General features: G+C 45.2%; 1 protein-coding gene and 1 long non-coding RNA gene across 2 annotated transcripts in view; one reads left to right on the plus strand and one right to left on the minus strand.

Moving 5' to 3' along the window:
- LOC146666953 (sodium channel protein type 4 subunit alpha B-like) overlaps positions 1 to 16986 on the minus strand; it is a 57243-nt gene extending 40257 nt beyond the window's left edge. Inside the window, exons 1-15 of the mRNA XM_085415104.1 lie at positions 16811 to 16986; positions 11317 to 11491; positions 11080 to 11217; positions 10811 to 10921; positions 10636 to 10715; positions 7862 to 7990; positions 6162 to 6247; positions 5650 to 5850; positions 4755 to 4818; positions 4540 to 4681; positions 4248 to 4451; positions 1359 to 1455; positions 960 to 1189; positions 242 to 313; positions 61 to 156 (exon numbers count right to left, since the gene is read on the minus strand). Of these exons, the coding sequence (XP_085271230.1) occupies positions 61 to 156; positions 242 to 313; positions 960 to 1189; positions 1359 to 1455; positions 4248 to 4451; positions 4540 to 4681; positions 4755 to 4818; positions 5650 to 5850; positions 6162 to 6247; positions 7862 to 7990; positions 10636 to 10715; positions 10811 to 10921; positions 11080 to 11217; positions 11317 to 11439 (1773 nt within the window). The 5' untranslated portion in view covers positions 11440 to 11491; positions 16811 to 16986. The remainder of the gene's footprint in view (positions 1 to 60; positions 157 to 241; positions 314 to 959; positions 1190 to 1358; positions 1456 to 4247; positions 4452 to 4539; positions 4682 to 4754; positions 4819 to 5649; positions 5851 to 6161; positions 6248 to 7861; positions 7991 to 10635; positions 10716 to 10810; positions 10922 to 11079; positions 11218 to 11316; positions 11492 to 16810) is intronic.
- Positions 10629 to 11135, plus strand: LOC146666954 (uncharacterized). Its single transcript, XR_014912829.1, has 3 exons — positions 10629 to 10715; positions 10811 to 10935; positions 11015 to 11135. It is a non-coding gene; the product is annotated as an uncharacterized LOC146666954 (long non-coding RNA).
- Positions 16987 to 17004: the final 18 nt, after the last annotated feature.

The raw sequence follows: 17004 nt of genomic DNA on the forward strand, positions 1-17004 counted from the left end.
AACAGAAAGATACGTGAGAACAGATGATGATGATGACAGTGATGGTGATGTTATACTAACCGGAAGAAGAAGCAAAGATAGACCCTCAACGTCAGCCAGTCCCAGCTGCACCAGAGAAATGATGACGAGGATAAAGTCGAAGATATGCCAGCGCACCTGTAACCACGACAACAAACAATCACAAATGTTTCTTTGAAAATGGCAGATCGCTGAACTGTTGAGAAGAAACTACAAATCTGACCTGGAAGTATCCATGCAGGCCCAGTGCGACAAGTTTGATGATCATCTCAGCTGCAAAGATCACACGGAAGACCTGCACAGTTCAAAGGGGTCAGAGGTCACAGAGTAGAAGCATGTTTTGCATCCAATTCATCCAACCATCGGCAGACAGGCGGACGAAAAACCTCGAACACACCGAGTCCCGTGCAGAAGTAGAAGTTCCAACAAAACAATAATTTTCCTGTGAAATGTCACCCATGTAAAGGTAGATCACTCTGACCAGGCATCACTGTTACTGCAAAAAGACTCACGGTGTAAATAAACCTCAGTAAAGCTCCCTCTGAATCCCAGCTGATCCTTACTTTTCTCGAGACTTGCCAGAGGTTTATACTGTACCCCCGTTACATTTTTACCTCACTGTGCTGCTTTTCCTCTCAGTTATGCAGGTCGTTTACAGGTTTGTACCGTTGGTTTGTTACCATTTGTGATGTAGTTGCTCTGAGTGGACATTTTAAACCACTCTTGCTAGGTGGCTGAAGAACCCGCTAAAAGCATTCATCACTAAATTGGTCATGGAGGCACATCGAAGAAGAACATATGGTCCCTCCGACTGATCAAGTCTACACCAAACTAAGGGAGCAGAATGGAAAAGTCCTGATTTTAGCCTGCAGTGAAGAAGCTGCCATTAAATTAACCAAGTAGGAGATAACAGGGTCTGCAGACACTTCTTCAACACTCACCAGCTCAGCGATGACCAGGGTCTCCATGAACTCCACCATCATAGGGTAATGTTCCATGGCTGTGAAGATGGTGCTAACAATGATGCAGATGATGATGACCAGGTCAAAGAAAGGGTTCGTGATAAAAGTGTGAAACTGCTGTTTGAGCCATCGCCAGCAGCCACAACAGTCCCCCTTCAGGAAGGCGTCAGTGCAGGTGCAGCACAAAGGCCGGTGGTGTTCCTCTGCCTCTGCAACACAAAGCTACTCTGTGAGGCCACAAACTGTGTCAGCATTAAGTTGTCTGCAGAGCCTCGGCTCTTCGCGTTTGTCTGTGACTGCTCTCAGTGACAGAGCGTGTTGTCCTGTCCCAATGAAGGAAGGTGGAGGTTAAAGAGGTGGAGGTAAATATCTGTTTACCTTCAACGTATTCTTGCTTAGTAGCTCGTATACCAGCTGATTTCTTCTTCTGCAGTGAGTCCTGTTGCTCTGGAGTCTCTGCCCTGCTGGAAGCCTGCTGTCCATAACAAAACACCCAAATTCAGTTATGCTAAATGATGATTTCAGCAGAGCCATCCCACAGTACTCTGAACAGTTTCCAAACAGGGTTATTTTGTGTCAGAAAGATCACGGCTGACACAATAAGTTGAGAAGAAGCTGGTGAAAGGTCTTTGGAACAGCTGGATTTTAAATGCTGCCGACAGGTCTGCAGGATCGGTCACATGCTAGACACAGAAGGATATTTAGATGAAGAATAGGACGTGTTTGATATATGAACAGAACTAAAGCCCGATAATAGACCTACTCGTGTTATTCCAGTATATTTTGTACAGGTGTGGAATGTTTTAGCAACACTGGCAACACCTGGGCCTAGTGTGCCAGTGCTCCAAGCTGTCAGAGCTCAGCTGTTGGTGTGGCTCTCCTCCTAGAGACACACACCTTATGGTTATTTTATATTGTTTCTATTGTGTTGTTTACATATTGTTGTGATTTAAATTGCTGTGCTTGAGAGTCGTCATCTACCGGAACCGAATTCCTCGTATGTGTCTGCGCATATACACGACCAATAAAGGCGACTCTGATCTCCCTTTTGTCGTGGCCATGGAGCCCATCAACCTGCTCAATGAGGCCTGTAGAGTCTGAGGTGGGGCTGTTGGACCTCAGCCACAGTAACTGGGGTTTCTCTGTGGTTTCTCTGAACATCAGTTCTTGCCGTGAATTTGCTGCAATGCCCAGTGTGGTATTTTTATTTATTTATTTATTTATTGTCATTGTCAGAGAACAATGAAATTACGTTTGGGGCTTCCGTACAACCCGTAAATAAAATAATGAAAAAAATAATAAATACCCCTTAAAGCCCAAGTGTAAGTATTTAACCCAGTGTGACTCCAGTACAACAAGACAATCCTTAAACCAGTTCAGTGCTATTAAGAAATTGAATATGGTTATTGTCCATGAGAGGGGGGGGGGGGGGTAGAGAATTCAGGAGCCTCACAGCCTGTGGATACAGGCTGTTGGCCAGTCTGGATGTTCTGGCCTCCTCAGACAGCGAGTGGGGAAGATATTACTGATCTCTGGCAGACTTGTTCCAATAATTCTGCCAGCTTCTTTCACCACCCGCTGGAGTGCTTGCTGATCGGCCTTGGTGCAGCTGGGGAACCACACTAGAAATCCATACGTCAGAACGCTGCTGATGGCACAGTTGTAGAAGTTCAACATCAGAGATCTGGGAATGTGTGCGCTCCGCAGTCTCCTCAGGTGGTAGAAGCGCTGTTGGGCCTTCCGTGCAACTAAAGTGATATGGTTGCCCCAGGACAGGTCCTCGGTCACAGTTACCCCCAAGAATTTAAAACTGCTCACCCTCTCCACCGCCTCACTGCCAATGAAGAGAGGCAGATGGTTGTTATGACCTCTCTTCCGGAAATCTACAATGATCTCCTTGGTCTTTTTGGTGTTTAAGACCAAGTTATTGTCGTGGCACCATGACTCTAGTTGTTGTACCTCTGTCCTATAGTTTGTCTCATCATTGTTGGATATAAGTCCGAGCACTGTAGTGTCATCTGCAAACTTAACAATGAGATTGGACGCGCAGGAGGAAATACAGTCATGGGTGAAGAGAGTGTATAGCAGAGGGCTCAGAACACACCCCTGAGGGGCACCGGTGTTGACCACAAGGGTGGAAGAGGTGTTCTTACCCACTCTGACACTCTGTCTACGGTTAGTGAGGAAGTCCACAATCCAGTTGCACAGAGAGGAGTTAAGTCCCAGTTGGTGGAGTTTGGGACGGAGTTTGTATCATAATGAATCATTTGTTTATATATGCATAACAGTTATTATTAGTACAGGCGTCTTAAGTTCATGTTTATTTCTCTGGAGAAGCGCACAGAGTAGGTTGATTGTTGAGATAGGGCATTGTGTGTTGCTATACTGGCGAGGCCAGGAAAGGTGGTTGTTAGGCTGAAATTGTTAAATGTTGCCATTATTGTACTTAAGTTTGTAAGCCTGGCCTTAAACTGTGTGCTCAGAGACATGCTTCTGTTTCTGTTGCCCTCCCCAGCCTGTTGAATGGTGAGGGGGGCTATAGTGTAACTGTAGGCACATCCTCAGCAGGAAGTCACACAAACGTACCCCCATCCACACACACTCACTCACGTGCACATGCGGACACACACACACACACAGTGTTTTAACCTTTTGTGACCATAGGGGTTTTTTACAATGGGTGTTTGTGTAAACTGTGTGTCACACAAAAAAAGGCTGCAAGCGGGGGCTGGTTCTTTGGAGTAATCTGAGCTCGAGGGCAGAAGGGCTGCCCCGAGATCCTCCCCTTGCTGTAGCATGTGAAAACCGATCGATTGCTGTTCTGTATTTCCTTCTTTACAGGAATCAGTGTGAACCAGCGGGCCTGCTGTAGCACAGACCCAACAGCGGTGTTGAGTCTGTTCCAGAAGTCGAGATAAACGTAAGAATTCAGAAGAAGAGAGGGCTGTAAGTTAGGTAGACGTAAAAAAGTTGCACCTGTAACATGTGACACAAGGTTCAGCAAATAAGAAGCAACTTTATTCCCGTGTGTGGATCATTGATTCCTGCTTTTGTGTTTTTGAAGGTGCAGCACCCAGTCCTGGAGAGAATGTGGTATTGTGTTAGCACACACCTGGATGCTCCACAGCAAACTGACAAAATCTGCTGTTAAAGAGGTGCACACACTTACTGATGACCAACCAATGAACTAAATCTGATTAGACTTGATTAGTATTTGGCTGCTCATTGCCCTCCTAATTCCTGTGGAAGCAATGAGTCCTTACTGACCTCCTCCTCCTCTCTCCTCTTCAGCACCTCCACAATCCGTCCGAACTCTTCTTCTCTTTGTATGGCCTCGGCATCTTGAGTCTCTTCTTGCTCCGCTCGTGTCACAACAACCACTGCCAAAATGAGACTGAGCAGGAAGAAACAACCCGGGAAGAAGACGAACAGAAAGACGATCAGATAGGATTTTCCTGCAGTTCGCAACGTCTGCAAAGGGACAGACAGGTGAGAGAAACAGATGAGACAACCGGAGTACTGGGAGGAGCCTGCATGTGGTCATCGGTGAGTTACTGACCAACTGCATCAGGCCTTCCCAGAAGTCGTGCATCATGAGTCTGAAAAGTGACATCAGAGACCAGAAAAACGAGTCGTAGCTGGTGTATCCGAAGTTTGGGTTACTTCCTGCTTTCACACAGGTGAAACCATCTGGACACCACCTGAACACATAAAAAACAGTTTGTTTTTATTGTTGTTGCTGTCAGTGAATGTAAGAGACTCATGTTTACTTACTCAGCGTCTGACTGGTTTCCACACACCAGAGGATCAGGATGTCCAGGAATGTAGTAATAGTTTTCTAGAAGGCAGACAGACATCCAAACCGTACAAACGGATCATATTTCACCTTTCTAATTTAAGGGCAGGGGTGGCAACGATGACAGGTGCTGAAGTCTGCACTACAAAGCCAGCTGAACATTTCTAAACTTTCTAATACCAGGATCAATTCTCGCAGAGCCCCAGGTCCTGATAACATCCCTGGACGAGCACTGAGGGACTGTGCTGCAGAGCTGTCTTCACGGACATGTTTAATACATCACTGAGCCAGGAAATACTCTCAATGACAGATTCAAGGTCACATTTATGCTGCAATTCTCAGCATCTACATTATTGTGGGTGATTTTAAAATCTGATAACAACAAATAAAACTGTTTTTGGACCTGAAGACTTTTCCTCAGAGGTTCACCTGATCGTGGGGCGATCGTGGCTCAAGAGTTGGGAGTTCGCCTTGTAATCGGAAGGTTGCCGGTTCGAGTCCCGGCTTGGACAGTCTTGGTCGTTGTGTCCTTGGGCAAGACACTTCACCCGTTGCCTACTGGTGGTGGTCAGAGGGCCCGGTGGCGCCAGTGTCTGGCAGCCTCGCCTCTGTCAGTGCGCCCCAGGGTGGCTGTGGCTACAATGTAGCTGCCATCACCAGTGTGTGAATGGGTGTGTGACTGGATATGTAAAGCGCTTTGGGGTCCTTAGGGACTAGTAAAGCGCTATATAAATACAGGCCATTTACCATTTATCTCACATGAGATCTCTTTCCACTGCTTTCATTGTAATGTTGGAAGAAGACCTGCGAGTCAGCCATCTAACTGTCTTAAAAGGCTAACCGGCCAATCAGGACGTGGTACGACCATCATACCTGGAGAGGTGGTGTGGTTGTGGAAATCGAACTCTGTCGTGTTTGTGTTCATCGACCAGATGACACATTTGTTCTTCAGGGTTCCCGTGAAGAGCTGTAAACCAATCATAGCCAAGATGCTAAGGCAGAACAACGTCAGGATGATGACACAACCAAGCCTCTTCACCGATTGGACAAGAGCTTCGACTGTCTTCTTCAGACCTGTAAAGACAGCCCCCGCTGTGAATACAAGTCACATGCACACGCACACACGCATGTGCATGCACGCACACACACACACATGCGCGCACAGACACACACACACAGACACACGCGCACACACACACAGACGCACACAGACACACGCACGCACACACGCACACACACACACAGACACACACACACAGACACACACACACAGACACACACGCACGCACACACGCGCACACACACACAGACACACACAGACACACACACACACAGACACACACAGACACACACACACACACAGACACACACAGACACACACACACCTCGGCTGCATGTGAAGATCTTCAGCAGCAGAGAAATCGTCATCAGCACAGCAAACTTCCCCAAATCTACGAACTGTGACACCAATCTGAGACACAGAGTCATCATCACCACCTTCATCATCATCATCATCATGAAGCAGTGATTAAAGCAGCTGTAAAACATAAAGACACATTTACAGCCGAGCAGGAAAAAGCCAAAGTGTGTCGAGCAGAACATACAGAAGCAAAGCCGGTGATGAGGACGTGACAGTTAGTGTCCTAATATAAATCTAAAACCTTTATCAGTGACAAAGGTAGAGGAGACGTACACAGGAAAGCTACACAGGAAAGCAGAGCAGCACAGCGAGCGTTCAGCTACAGGAGGTTAGCTTGTTACCAAGCCTTAAGAAACATCAAGAGTCTCTGTGGTCAGTTTGCTGGGACAGTGTTTGATGTCATCCTGGATTCAAACACTGAAAGAGTGCCAGACCTAAACAAGGAGTTTCAGTGCCTGAACCAAGGAACAACTAAACTCGAAATATAAGGGTAATAACAAAGGAACGGCCCCGGGACAGGCCAAGGACATCGTGGAGAGATCTCGGCTTTTCTGCTTAGGCTGCTGTCCCTGCAACCCAGCTTCAGATAAGCAGAAGAAAACTAGATGGATGGATGTGGTGGTGAAAGCAGCAAAAAGATAATTTTCATCTTCACAGCTGGAAAAAGCCCACCTTATTTGCACGGACATGGATCTATGGATATGAGACCACACTGACAAGAACTGTGTTGGTGTAACTGTAAAGGTCACGTCCAGCATTGAGTGGATTCAATCGGTGGATCACATTTCTTGAGTATTTTCTGAGCTGCAGTGAGCCTTGTTATTCAGGACTGAGAGGCTCTTATTGTGAAGGCTCTTTTATACTGTTTCCTGTTTTTTGGATCACGTTAATCTGTAACCAACATTAACCCCCTAAGATCCGAACTCTTCCTCGGCATGCATTTTTAATTTCTCTTTGATATTTGGGCATTTTGGGACCTGATGAATGTAACAATAAAGAATTACCAGATTATTTTTTTTTTACCTAATTTTTGTTTCTAAGAAAAATGAAAGCCACATATGAGGATATTTGTTTAAAATTTCAGTAGAACAGTAGGAGTATAATGTCCTCGTGAGTGGATATCAGGCCGTTGCAGAGCGAAATTGAGTATTTCGGTCTAAATAACCCAAAATGTGATGTCCACACGTGGACGCCAGGTCCTAGGAGGTTAAAGAAGTGAACAAAGAGGAGCTCTTCCATTAACAAACTCACAGTATAAGCAGTCCTAATTGTACCTCATCAATGAGCTTGGAGAGACACCTTCAGCAGCAACAGCTTGATGTGATCATTTTCTGTATGACTAATCAGTCTGGCTCGATTAGGAGCACCTGGCTGCTGCTTACCCTCTTAACTCCCATGAAGGCAATAAGGCTGGACTTGTTTTTTTTCTCAGGATCGTCCTGTGAAAACTTTCTTTTCCAATAACTGTACGTGTCGGAGAATCACGGCAGAGAAATAAGTCTCACCAACTTCATGTCAGCCGTTTTCCAATAAATCTAAAACAGATTACACTGAATTTTGTTTGTGCAACCTGAAGTTGCCCCCTGCTGGTCATTAGAAAGAATGCAGATTCATGGCTGTACATACAGTCTGTGTGAGAGTGTGAGGTGTGTTATTGAGCCTTACAGGGTGCTGATGATGATGATGTCCAGCCAGTTCCAGGGATCTCTGAGGAAGGTGAAGCGTCCCACACAGAAGCCTCTCGCCACGACTTTCACCAGAGCCTCAAACACGAAGATTGCCATGTACACGTACCTGTTCACATAAACGTGAGACAGAGAGCTTTCACACCAGAGAAGTCTGGGCTCGGGAGAGCCCGAGTGCCCTGGAGGGACTTTCCCTGCCGGATACACGATGGACGGGTGGCAGACATGGAGGATCGTGTGCCTGGCAGGACTGTGGATCGAGGACGCTGAAGATATCTACCTATTCGGAACCATGAAAACAGGGTTCTTGCTGATCGGAGCTGGCTTGGCCCTGGCTTATCGGAGAATTAAGAAAGTGGAACCAGCTGTTCAAACCCCCCCAAGGCTGCCCGCTGGGATTGAAACAATGGGACGAGGCGCGACGTCTCAGAATGGGCTCACTGAGTGCAGCATGGTTAAGAGCTTGGAGAATCTTATGGCTGCCATGAATACTCAGAATAACACCTCTGAGTGAAAGTTGGATCACATCTTGGAGCAGCTCTCTGCGGTCGTGAGTTCTCAGAATCGGCTCTTTGAGCACAAGAATGACAAGACCACGGAGCGCAAGTTTGATAACATCATGGAGAAGCTCGCGGCTCTGCAACGGGAGATTGAGAGACCAGTGTCGGAGTGTTAAAGAACAGCTTTGAAATTCTCATGAGTTGTCCGCATAAAAGAAAAATCACCATCATAATGCGGCTGTCCCTTCGGCGCCAGCTGTGGGCTCAAGGCTGGAGCCGAACAACAACACCCTGATAACGACTGTGTTTAGTCTGTTCCTTCCCATTCCCTACAAGGCCACCTGGGTTGGCTGGAAGACTGTTTATTTAGCCTGGCAGGGTGAAGGACACTGTCTCAGCTAAACTCTGGACACGCACACACATCCCCCCGCCCTTTCCAAACGGCTTCGATGCTTGCTCCCTCCTCGGGAACACAGCAGGTCTGAGACAGTAAAGTGCTTCCATTATACAGGGAGTGCAGAATTATTAGGCAAATGAGTATTTTGTCCACATCATCCTCTTCATGCATGTTGTCTTACCCCAAGCTTTATAGGCTCGAAAGCCTACTACCAATTAAGCATATTAGGTGATGTGCATCTCTGTAATGAGAAGGGGTGTGGTCTAATGACATCAACACCCTATATCAGGTGTGCATAATTATTAGGCAACGTCCTTTCCTTTGGCAAAATGGGTCAAAAGAAGGACTTGACAGGCTCAGAAAAGTCAAAAATAGTGAGATATCTTGCAGAGGGATGCAGCAGTCTCAAAATTGCAAAGCTTCTGAAGCGTGATCATCGAACAATCAAGCGTTTCATTCAAAATAGTCAACAGGGTCGCAAGAAGCGTGTGGAAAAACCAAGGCGCAAAATAACTGCCCATGAACTGAGAAAAGTCAAGCGTGCAGCTGCCAAGATGCCACTTGCTACCAGTTTGGCCATATTTCAGAGCTGCAACATCACTGGAGTGCCCAAAAGCACAAGGTGTGCAATACTCAGAGACATGGCCAAGGTAAGAAAGGCTGAAAGACGACCACCACTGAACAAGACACACAAGCTGAAACGTCAAGACTGGGCCAAGAAATATCTCAAGACTGGTTTTTCTAAGGTTTTATGGACTGATGAAATGAGAGTGAGTCTTGATGGGCCAGATGGATGGGCCCGTGGCTGGATTGGTAAAGGGCAGAGAGCTCCAGTCCCACTCAGACGCCAGCAAGGTGGAGGTGGAGTACTGGTTTGGGCTGGTATCATCAAATGTGAGATTTACAAGGAGGGAAAACAGTACACCTCTCTGAACAGTGTCTGGGAGGCTGTGGTTGCTGCTGCACGCAATGTTGATGGTGAACAGATCAAAACACTGACAGGATCCATGGATGGCAGGCTTTTGAGTGTCCTTGCAAAGAAAGGTGGCTATATTGGTCGCTGATTTGTTTTTGTTTTGTTTTTGAATGTCAGAAATGTATATTTGTGAATGTGGAGATGTTATATTGGTGTCACTGGTAAAAATAAATAATTGAAATGGGTATATATTTGTTTTTTGTTAAGTTGCCTAATAATTGTGCACAGTAATAGTCACCTGCACACACAGATATCCCCCTAAAATAGCTAAAACTAAAAACAAACTAAAAACTACTTCCAAAAACATTCAGCTTTGATATTAATGAGTGTTTTGGGTTCATTGAGAACATGGTTGTTGTTCAATAATAAAATTATTCCTCAAAAATACAACTTGCCTAATAATTCTGGACTCCCTGTACTGAAGAGGAGGCAAACACTTCCACCGCAGATCTCTCCTAAATGGACGAGTCACACAAAAGCTGTCTCGATGGAGAAACATCACAACAGGCCTTTTAAGCCGTCTCTTAATTGTCTGTATGACAAATCTGTTCACATATCAGAACATTCTGAGCATTTCCTGTCTCGACAACAGCGAGCAAAGTCAGTTTGACCTTTACAGACCTGTGTGTGCTGCTGCTGTCAGACTGAGGACAGACTGAGGACAGACTGGCTCTTTGTCTTTGAGCCTTAGCATGGATTTAGACTTTAAAACCATTCTCATGCTGTGACTCATCGATGCTGCCATCAACAGCCCTGTTCATCACTTAGTCGTGTTTTTCTGCTCCTGATGAAAGATCTGTGTGTGTGTGTGTGTGTGTGTGTGTGTGTGTGTTCGTGTGTGTGTGTTCGTGTGTGTGTGTGTGTGTGTGTGTGTATCTTACTTCACCACAGGAAATTTGAACTCCAGAACACCGAAGCCCAGGATCGCCAGTAGGATGAATATACTGAAGAATGTGTGAGAGTTCAGGGAAAACTCAGCTCACCTGGTCCAGAGAGCTAAAACCTGACCACACAGAGGCTCCTGACACTATGACATCATAAAGGATATGGATGAAGAAGGGTCTTGATGGCGAGGGTCCTCAACGGGTTGAATGGACTCAGCAGGTAACAAGACGAGTCAGCACTAAACCTGTTAATGATGTTTCCTTTACTGAGAACCATGAAGGTCTGCAGAGAGACAGGTGAGAGACAGACATGTGAGAGACAGACATGTGAGAGACAGACAAGTAAGAGACAGACAAATGGGTGAGGGACAGACAGGTGAGGGACAGACAGGTGAGAGACAGACGGGTGAGGGACAGACAGGTAAGAGACAGGTCAGAGACCTTGCGTGATTGGTAGAAGGGATCTAGATCCTCCAATGGGGTGTTGAGAAGCTGAGGTGGCAGGTCCCCATAGATTAAGGGGAGGGACTTTCCAGTCTCCAGGTGAGCAGCTGGTTTGGGCAGGTTTTTCTGAGTTACCTAGGTTACACACAGGACCTTCCCGTCATGCCGTTGATCAGCGTTATCGAGTGCACTTATTAGTTATCAGTTATTGACAGCTGAAAGTTTGATCAGTACCCATTTATCCTTCCACGTCTTTCGCTCCTTTGCCCCAGTTACATGTTGTTGTTGGACTTCCTGTGAGGCCGTCGTGAAGTGTCTGAAGACCTCCGTACCCACAGGTGGCAGCAGAGACACCATGCTGTCATCCTGCAGTGCTGCCCGGATCTTGTTGTCACCTAGCAGCAGGGTTCTACGGGGAAAATAGGGGTGGCATTTTGGTGTTTTGATCGGACTGTCATGAGACAGGTTACTTTCACTGTTTGAAACTAATCCTTCTCATGACAGTCCGATTATTTAGAAAACATTCATTAAGTCGTGAGCACTCTGGGATATAAGCCCGAGCTAAAGCACTTAACGGGTTTACTTTAGGGGGCGCCACAGACCGCACACGTTTAGAAATCAGTTAAATGTATTTGTGTGAAATTAATTTTGTCAGATTTAAGGCACCAGAAATAGGCAAGTAATGCGATACTGTAATCCAATTAGTTTTTTTTAAATTAACAAGTAATATAAGGGACTACTATTGCAAAAAAAGTAATTAGATTACTGTTACTTTCCCATAAGCACGCTGCGTTACTGTGCTACTAAACCGTGATTTTGTTTGTGAGAGTGTCTCATGACAATGACATAAGCGTGTGCGACATTCTTGGTAACAGACGTGTGAAGATCAACAATGGATAATATGGAGCGATGGAGAAAGTAAGACCACGCAGCGTTTAAAGCGTGGAAGTAATCACATTACTTTGAGTTTAAATCCGTAAAAAGGGACACAAACATTAGCGTCTGCTGTTCCCTCTGCGTGGGAAGAAAACTCTTTTCTACAGCGAAAGATGAAACTTCAAATCTGAGCGAGCAGAGAGCACGCTGCCACGGGAATGTGACATTCACAGACAAACCGCCGGATCCCCCCATGACATGACCGCTGTGGGCAAACCTCCACCCGCCCCAATCCTGCTAAACAGGGGACAATAGATTTAGGAGCTGCTGAATCTTTGATTTTTCTGAGCCTGTCAAGTCCTTCTTTTGACCCATTTTGCCAAAGGAAAGGACGTTGCCTAATAATTATGCACACCTGATATAGGGTGTTGATGTCATTAGACCACACCCCTTCTCATTACAGAGATGCACATCACCTAATATGCTTAATTGGTAGTAGGCTTTCGAGCCTATACAGCTTGGAGTAAGACAACATGCATGAAGAGGATGATGTGGACAAAATACTCATTTGCCTAATAATTCTGCACTCCCTGTAAGTTACGTAAGGCTTCCTCTTCACACATTCAGGACTCTTGACGTGTAGTTGTACCTAGAGTGCGTAGCTGTACGTGTGTTTTTTATGTGCTCATTGAGGAAAACTTTGCAGAGATGTGAATGATAAAGAACAAAGGCTGTCTTCAATACAAACTCAATACAAATCCTTTCTGAAATCCTGTGCCGCCCACCTGATCCAGCCCTAACGATATGCTTTATCAAAAGGGAAGTTTTAAGCCTAATTGTAAAAGTAGAGAGGCCTGTCCCCTGCACACTTTGCCCCTCTTTCCTCTCCACTCTCAGATGCTAAAACTCTCAAATAAAGCAAAAAGTAAAAAAGAAGAAACTGTAAAAGAAACATATGAAGCATTAATTTTGATCCATATAACCATAAACCACCTACTTTATGTGCCAATAACACAGTTTTATTTGTGGTATTATTTTTCTTAGTATTTTCTTACTTTTTTTTGCTAAAGCAATGCTTCTAAAAAATATCCTCCATTGTCATAAATGGCCTGTATGTGTATAGCACTTTACTAGTCCCTAAGGACCCCAAAGCGCTTTACATATCCAGTCATCCACCCATTCACACACTGGTGATGGCAGCTACATTGTAGCCACAGCCACCCTGGGGCGCACTGACAGAGGCGAGGCTGCCGGACACTGGCGCCACCGGGCCCTCTGACCACCACCAGTAGGCAACGGGTGAAGTGTCTTGCGCAAGGACACAACGACCAAGACTGTCCGAGCCGGGGCTCGAACCGGCAACCTTCCGATTGCAAGGTGAACTCCCAACTCTGGAGCCACGATCGTAATAGTAATTATAATAGTAATAGCATTTTAGGAGTGCAGTTCTACACAGAGGAAGGAGTGCAGGTTTGTGAACCAAAGTCTATCACTGTCCCACACGTTTCACTGAAAACCAGTTTAAATCAGACTTACAGCTGTGAAGGATTCAGCCTCAGCTGATTGGCTCTCCTCAGCAGCGCACCTCTCTCCTTCGTGCTGCTCCAGAAATCAAAAAAAGACATTTTTCTGTCTTCGGCGTCCCACCTCTCACTGATACAGCTCTGTCTGTCTCTCTGTCTGAATCTGTTTTCAGTGATCAGCTCTCTGCTCCAGCTGTTTGTCAATGGCTCCTCCCACATTAGTTACAAGACACACACAAAGAAACAGAATTGGGAACCGTGTTCTCCCAAAGAGACTCCCACATCCTGATTTCCTGGAAACAGTCTCTCTATCACACACAGAGACACAAACACACAGGAATGAAGCTGTTGGTTGTTTTATAAGAACTCTGTTCATCTGTGGATAAAAACATCTGAGCCATTCTGTCTACTGATTTCATCCTCCCCTGAAAACCCATCTGACTGACTAACTCTGCACACTTTCAGTTAGATTTCTGTCTTTTTTAATTCATTTTTGGCTTCACATTCCTCATCACCTACTTATTACTGCTTAGGTTAATAGGTAGGTTAATAAGTATGTTTAGGTCGTGTTTCATCCTAAACATCAAACTATGTCTTCATCAAACAGCTGCTGGCAATTTCCACGATTTCCATAATAAATAGAGTAAATTTGACAAGTTCACTGCATACTTTCTTATTGTGATATCCACAGGAAAAAAAAAGAACTATGTAATTTCTGGAGAAACTGTGGTGGGATTGTTGCTACTGGTGGACTGGTGGTCTTTGTTCTTGGTTGCAGGTAAAGACAAAGTGAAAGGGGCGATGGCTCATAAACACAGGGGTAGTTACAATCAATATGTTCCTGCATTCAAAGTGTCGTCACCCTCATCATTCAGGGACATTTACTTTGTTGTAATAAAGCTCTCCCTCTGAGTACGGGATCATTTTGCCCACTGCAAAACGTTTACAGTTTCTCTCTGAGATTATAGGGACATCTGAAAAGGTTGTTGATGTGTAACAACACCCATAAAAAATATTAGCATGGAAAATGCCGCTGTTCATGCTGTACTCACAACCTTGGAAACACAAGGGAGAGGTCAGCTTTGAACAACTGCAAAGCTCTCCAGAGAGTTGTGCGGTGTGTCGAAAGGATAATTGGAGGTGAGCTTCCCACACACATACGTGTGTGTATATACCTATATCTCTTTTAGTTTTTTAAATTAACAAGTAATATAAGGGACTACTATTGCAAAAAATGTAATTAGATTACTGTTAGTTTCCCATAAGCACGCTGCGTTACTGTGCTACTAAACCGTGATTTTTTTTTGTGAGAGTGTCTCATGAGAATGACATAAGCGTGTGCGACATTCGTGGTAACAGACGTGTGCAGATCAACAATGGATAATATGGAGCGATGGAGAAAGTAAGACCACGCAGCGTTTAAAGCGTGGAAGTAATCACATTACTTTGAGTTTAAATCCGTAAAAAGGGACACAAACATTAGCGTCTGCTGTTCCCTCTGCGTGGGAAGAAAACTCCTTTCTACAGCGAAAGATGAAACTTCAAATCTGAGCGAGCAGAGAGCACGCTGCCACGGGAATGTGACATTCACAGACAAACCGCCGGATCCCCAAAAAAGAAACGTATCCAAAATCACACAAACAGAAAATGCATTAACCTTATACAAGAGAGCTCATGAAGATTAATGCACAGACACTGATTAAACCTGGCTAAGAACACAGACATATGTAATGAAAATCAGCTTGCTACTTTCATAAGTGTTAGAATAGTGTGAAGTTAACACACTTAAAGCTTGAAGTAATTAGTGAATTGGAAGTGCTCTTGTGGCGATTGAGCAAAACAAGTGATTACTCTAGGAAGAAAATTCAAAATAATTTAATAATGTGGTAAGATTTAAATCTGTCTTTCTCTTGTCACGGTAACTTCCTGAGATATGATTCAGTATGCAAATTAGCTGAAATGAGTGGTGAGAAAGAAGCTTCCTGTGTGGCTGAGGCTTTGAATGGAGGAAACAGAGCAGTGACTGAGGAGGATTACTTGGTGAAATTAAGCCCCGTGTTTGCCTTTGCTCTCTGTTGCGTCGTACCCTCAACATGCTGTGTGTTTGTCCAGTTTTCCTGCACCTCGGTTCAAAGTCTTGTTTTGTTTTTGCTTTGCTTTTGTGAGTTTTGCCAGCAATAAAGCTGTTTTGAGTTCCAGTCCCGCTCTTTCCTGCCTGCCTGCCACACAGCCAACAATGCCAGTTTCTGGTAGTTGCAGCTCTGAGTGTTTGTTTCTTAATGGTATGAAAAAGATGTCGTCGGAGTGTAAACCGATTGGTCCTCGCTGCAGAACCCTTTGGAACCAGAGAGTGTTGTTCACACATGAAGCCTAGTCATGGAGCTCCAGATATGTTCTAGAAACATCTATTTACATCCTGTCTCAGAGCGACGCTGGAAAAGTCATTTTTGACCAGAATATGTCCTTCAGTGTACAGATGTGCATATTAGCTTCTCTTCACTGGTTTTCTTTTAAATCCAGAATTACATTTAAGATCATTGTCGTCACATGGAGAAGTGAATGACCCTTAACCGCTCTAAGCCATGCAGCTGTAACCTCAGGCTATGGAGAGATGAATGCACTGAACGCCTCTTTTCATTCCCCAGGTGTTTATACACACACTACTGCCGACCATTCAGTTTTGTCTTCTCTCTCCCAGTTTGAGTTGGGTCCTCATTCTGTGCGACCCGCTAATGTTACCTGATGCTACAAAGCTACTGTAACCATAACACGCCTAATTACTGTTATCAGGACAGTGCTAACATTAGCACAACAGTCTGTAGTGAGTTAACCAGGCAGCTGAGTGCATCTTCATTCAGTACAGGGCCCATTTCTCCACTTTCATCACCTGTTGGTCAACAGTCTACATCTCCAATCTCAGTAACAGCCCCCTGAGTTACATTGACATTAGCTAGCTCTGTGCTAATTGATGCTAGCCTTTTCTTTTTGGCCCTTTTTTCTGGTGTTATTTGATAGCAACAGTGAAGAGTGACAGGAAAACAGAGGGAGAGAGAAGACATGCGGCAAAGGATTCGAACCCGGGCCGGCCGCTGACCTGCACAGGCAGCACAGTAGTGGTAATGGCCATAGTTTTGGAAAAACAAAGCTTATTAAATTAATCCAATCTCAGCTGCGGATCACACGACTTCACAGTTACAGGAATCGTCAAATAAAATATTGCAAAAGAAACAAAATGAAAATGGTAAAAAGCCTGTATTTATATAGCGCTTTACTAGTCCCTAAGGACCCCAAAGCGCTTTACATATCCAGTCATCCACACATTCACACACCGGTGATGGCAGCTACATTGTAGCCACAGCCACCCTGGGGCGCACTGACAGAGGCGAGGCTGCCGGACACTGGCGCCACCAGTAGGCAACAGGTGAAGTGTCTCGCCCAAGGACACAACGACCGAGACTGTCCAAGCCGGGGCTCGAACCGGCAACCTTCCGATTACAAGACGACCTCCCAACTCTTGAGCCAC

Source organism: Rhamphochromis longiceps, linkage group LG7, assembly GCF_057381845.1.
Source record: "Rhamphochromis longiceps isolate RC_006_pf linkage group LG7, R_longiceps_female_GT1.1, whole genome shotgun sequence".
Lineage (NCBI taxonomy): Eukaryota > Metazoa > Chordata > Actinopteri > Cichliformes > Cichlidae > Rhamphochromis > Rhamphochromis longiceps.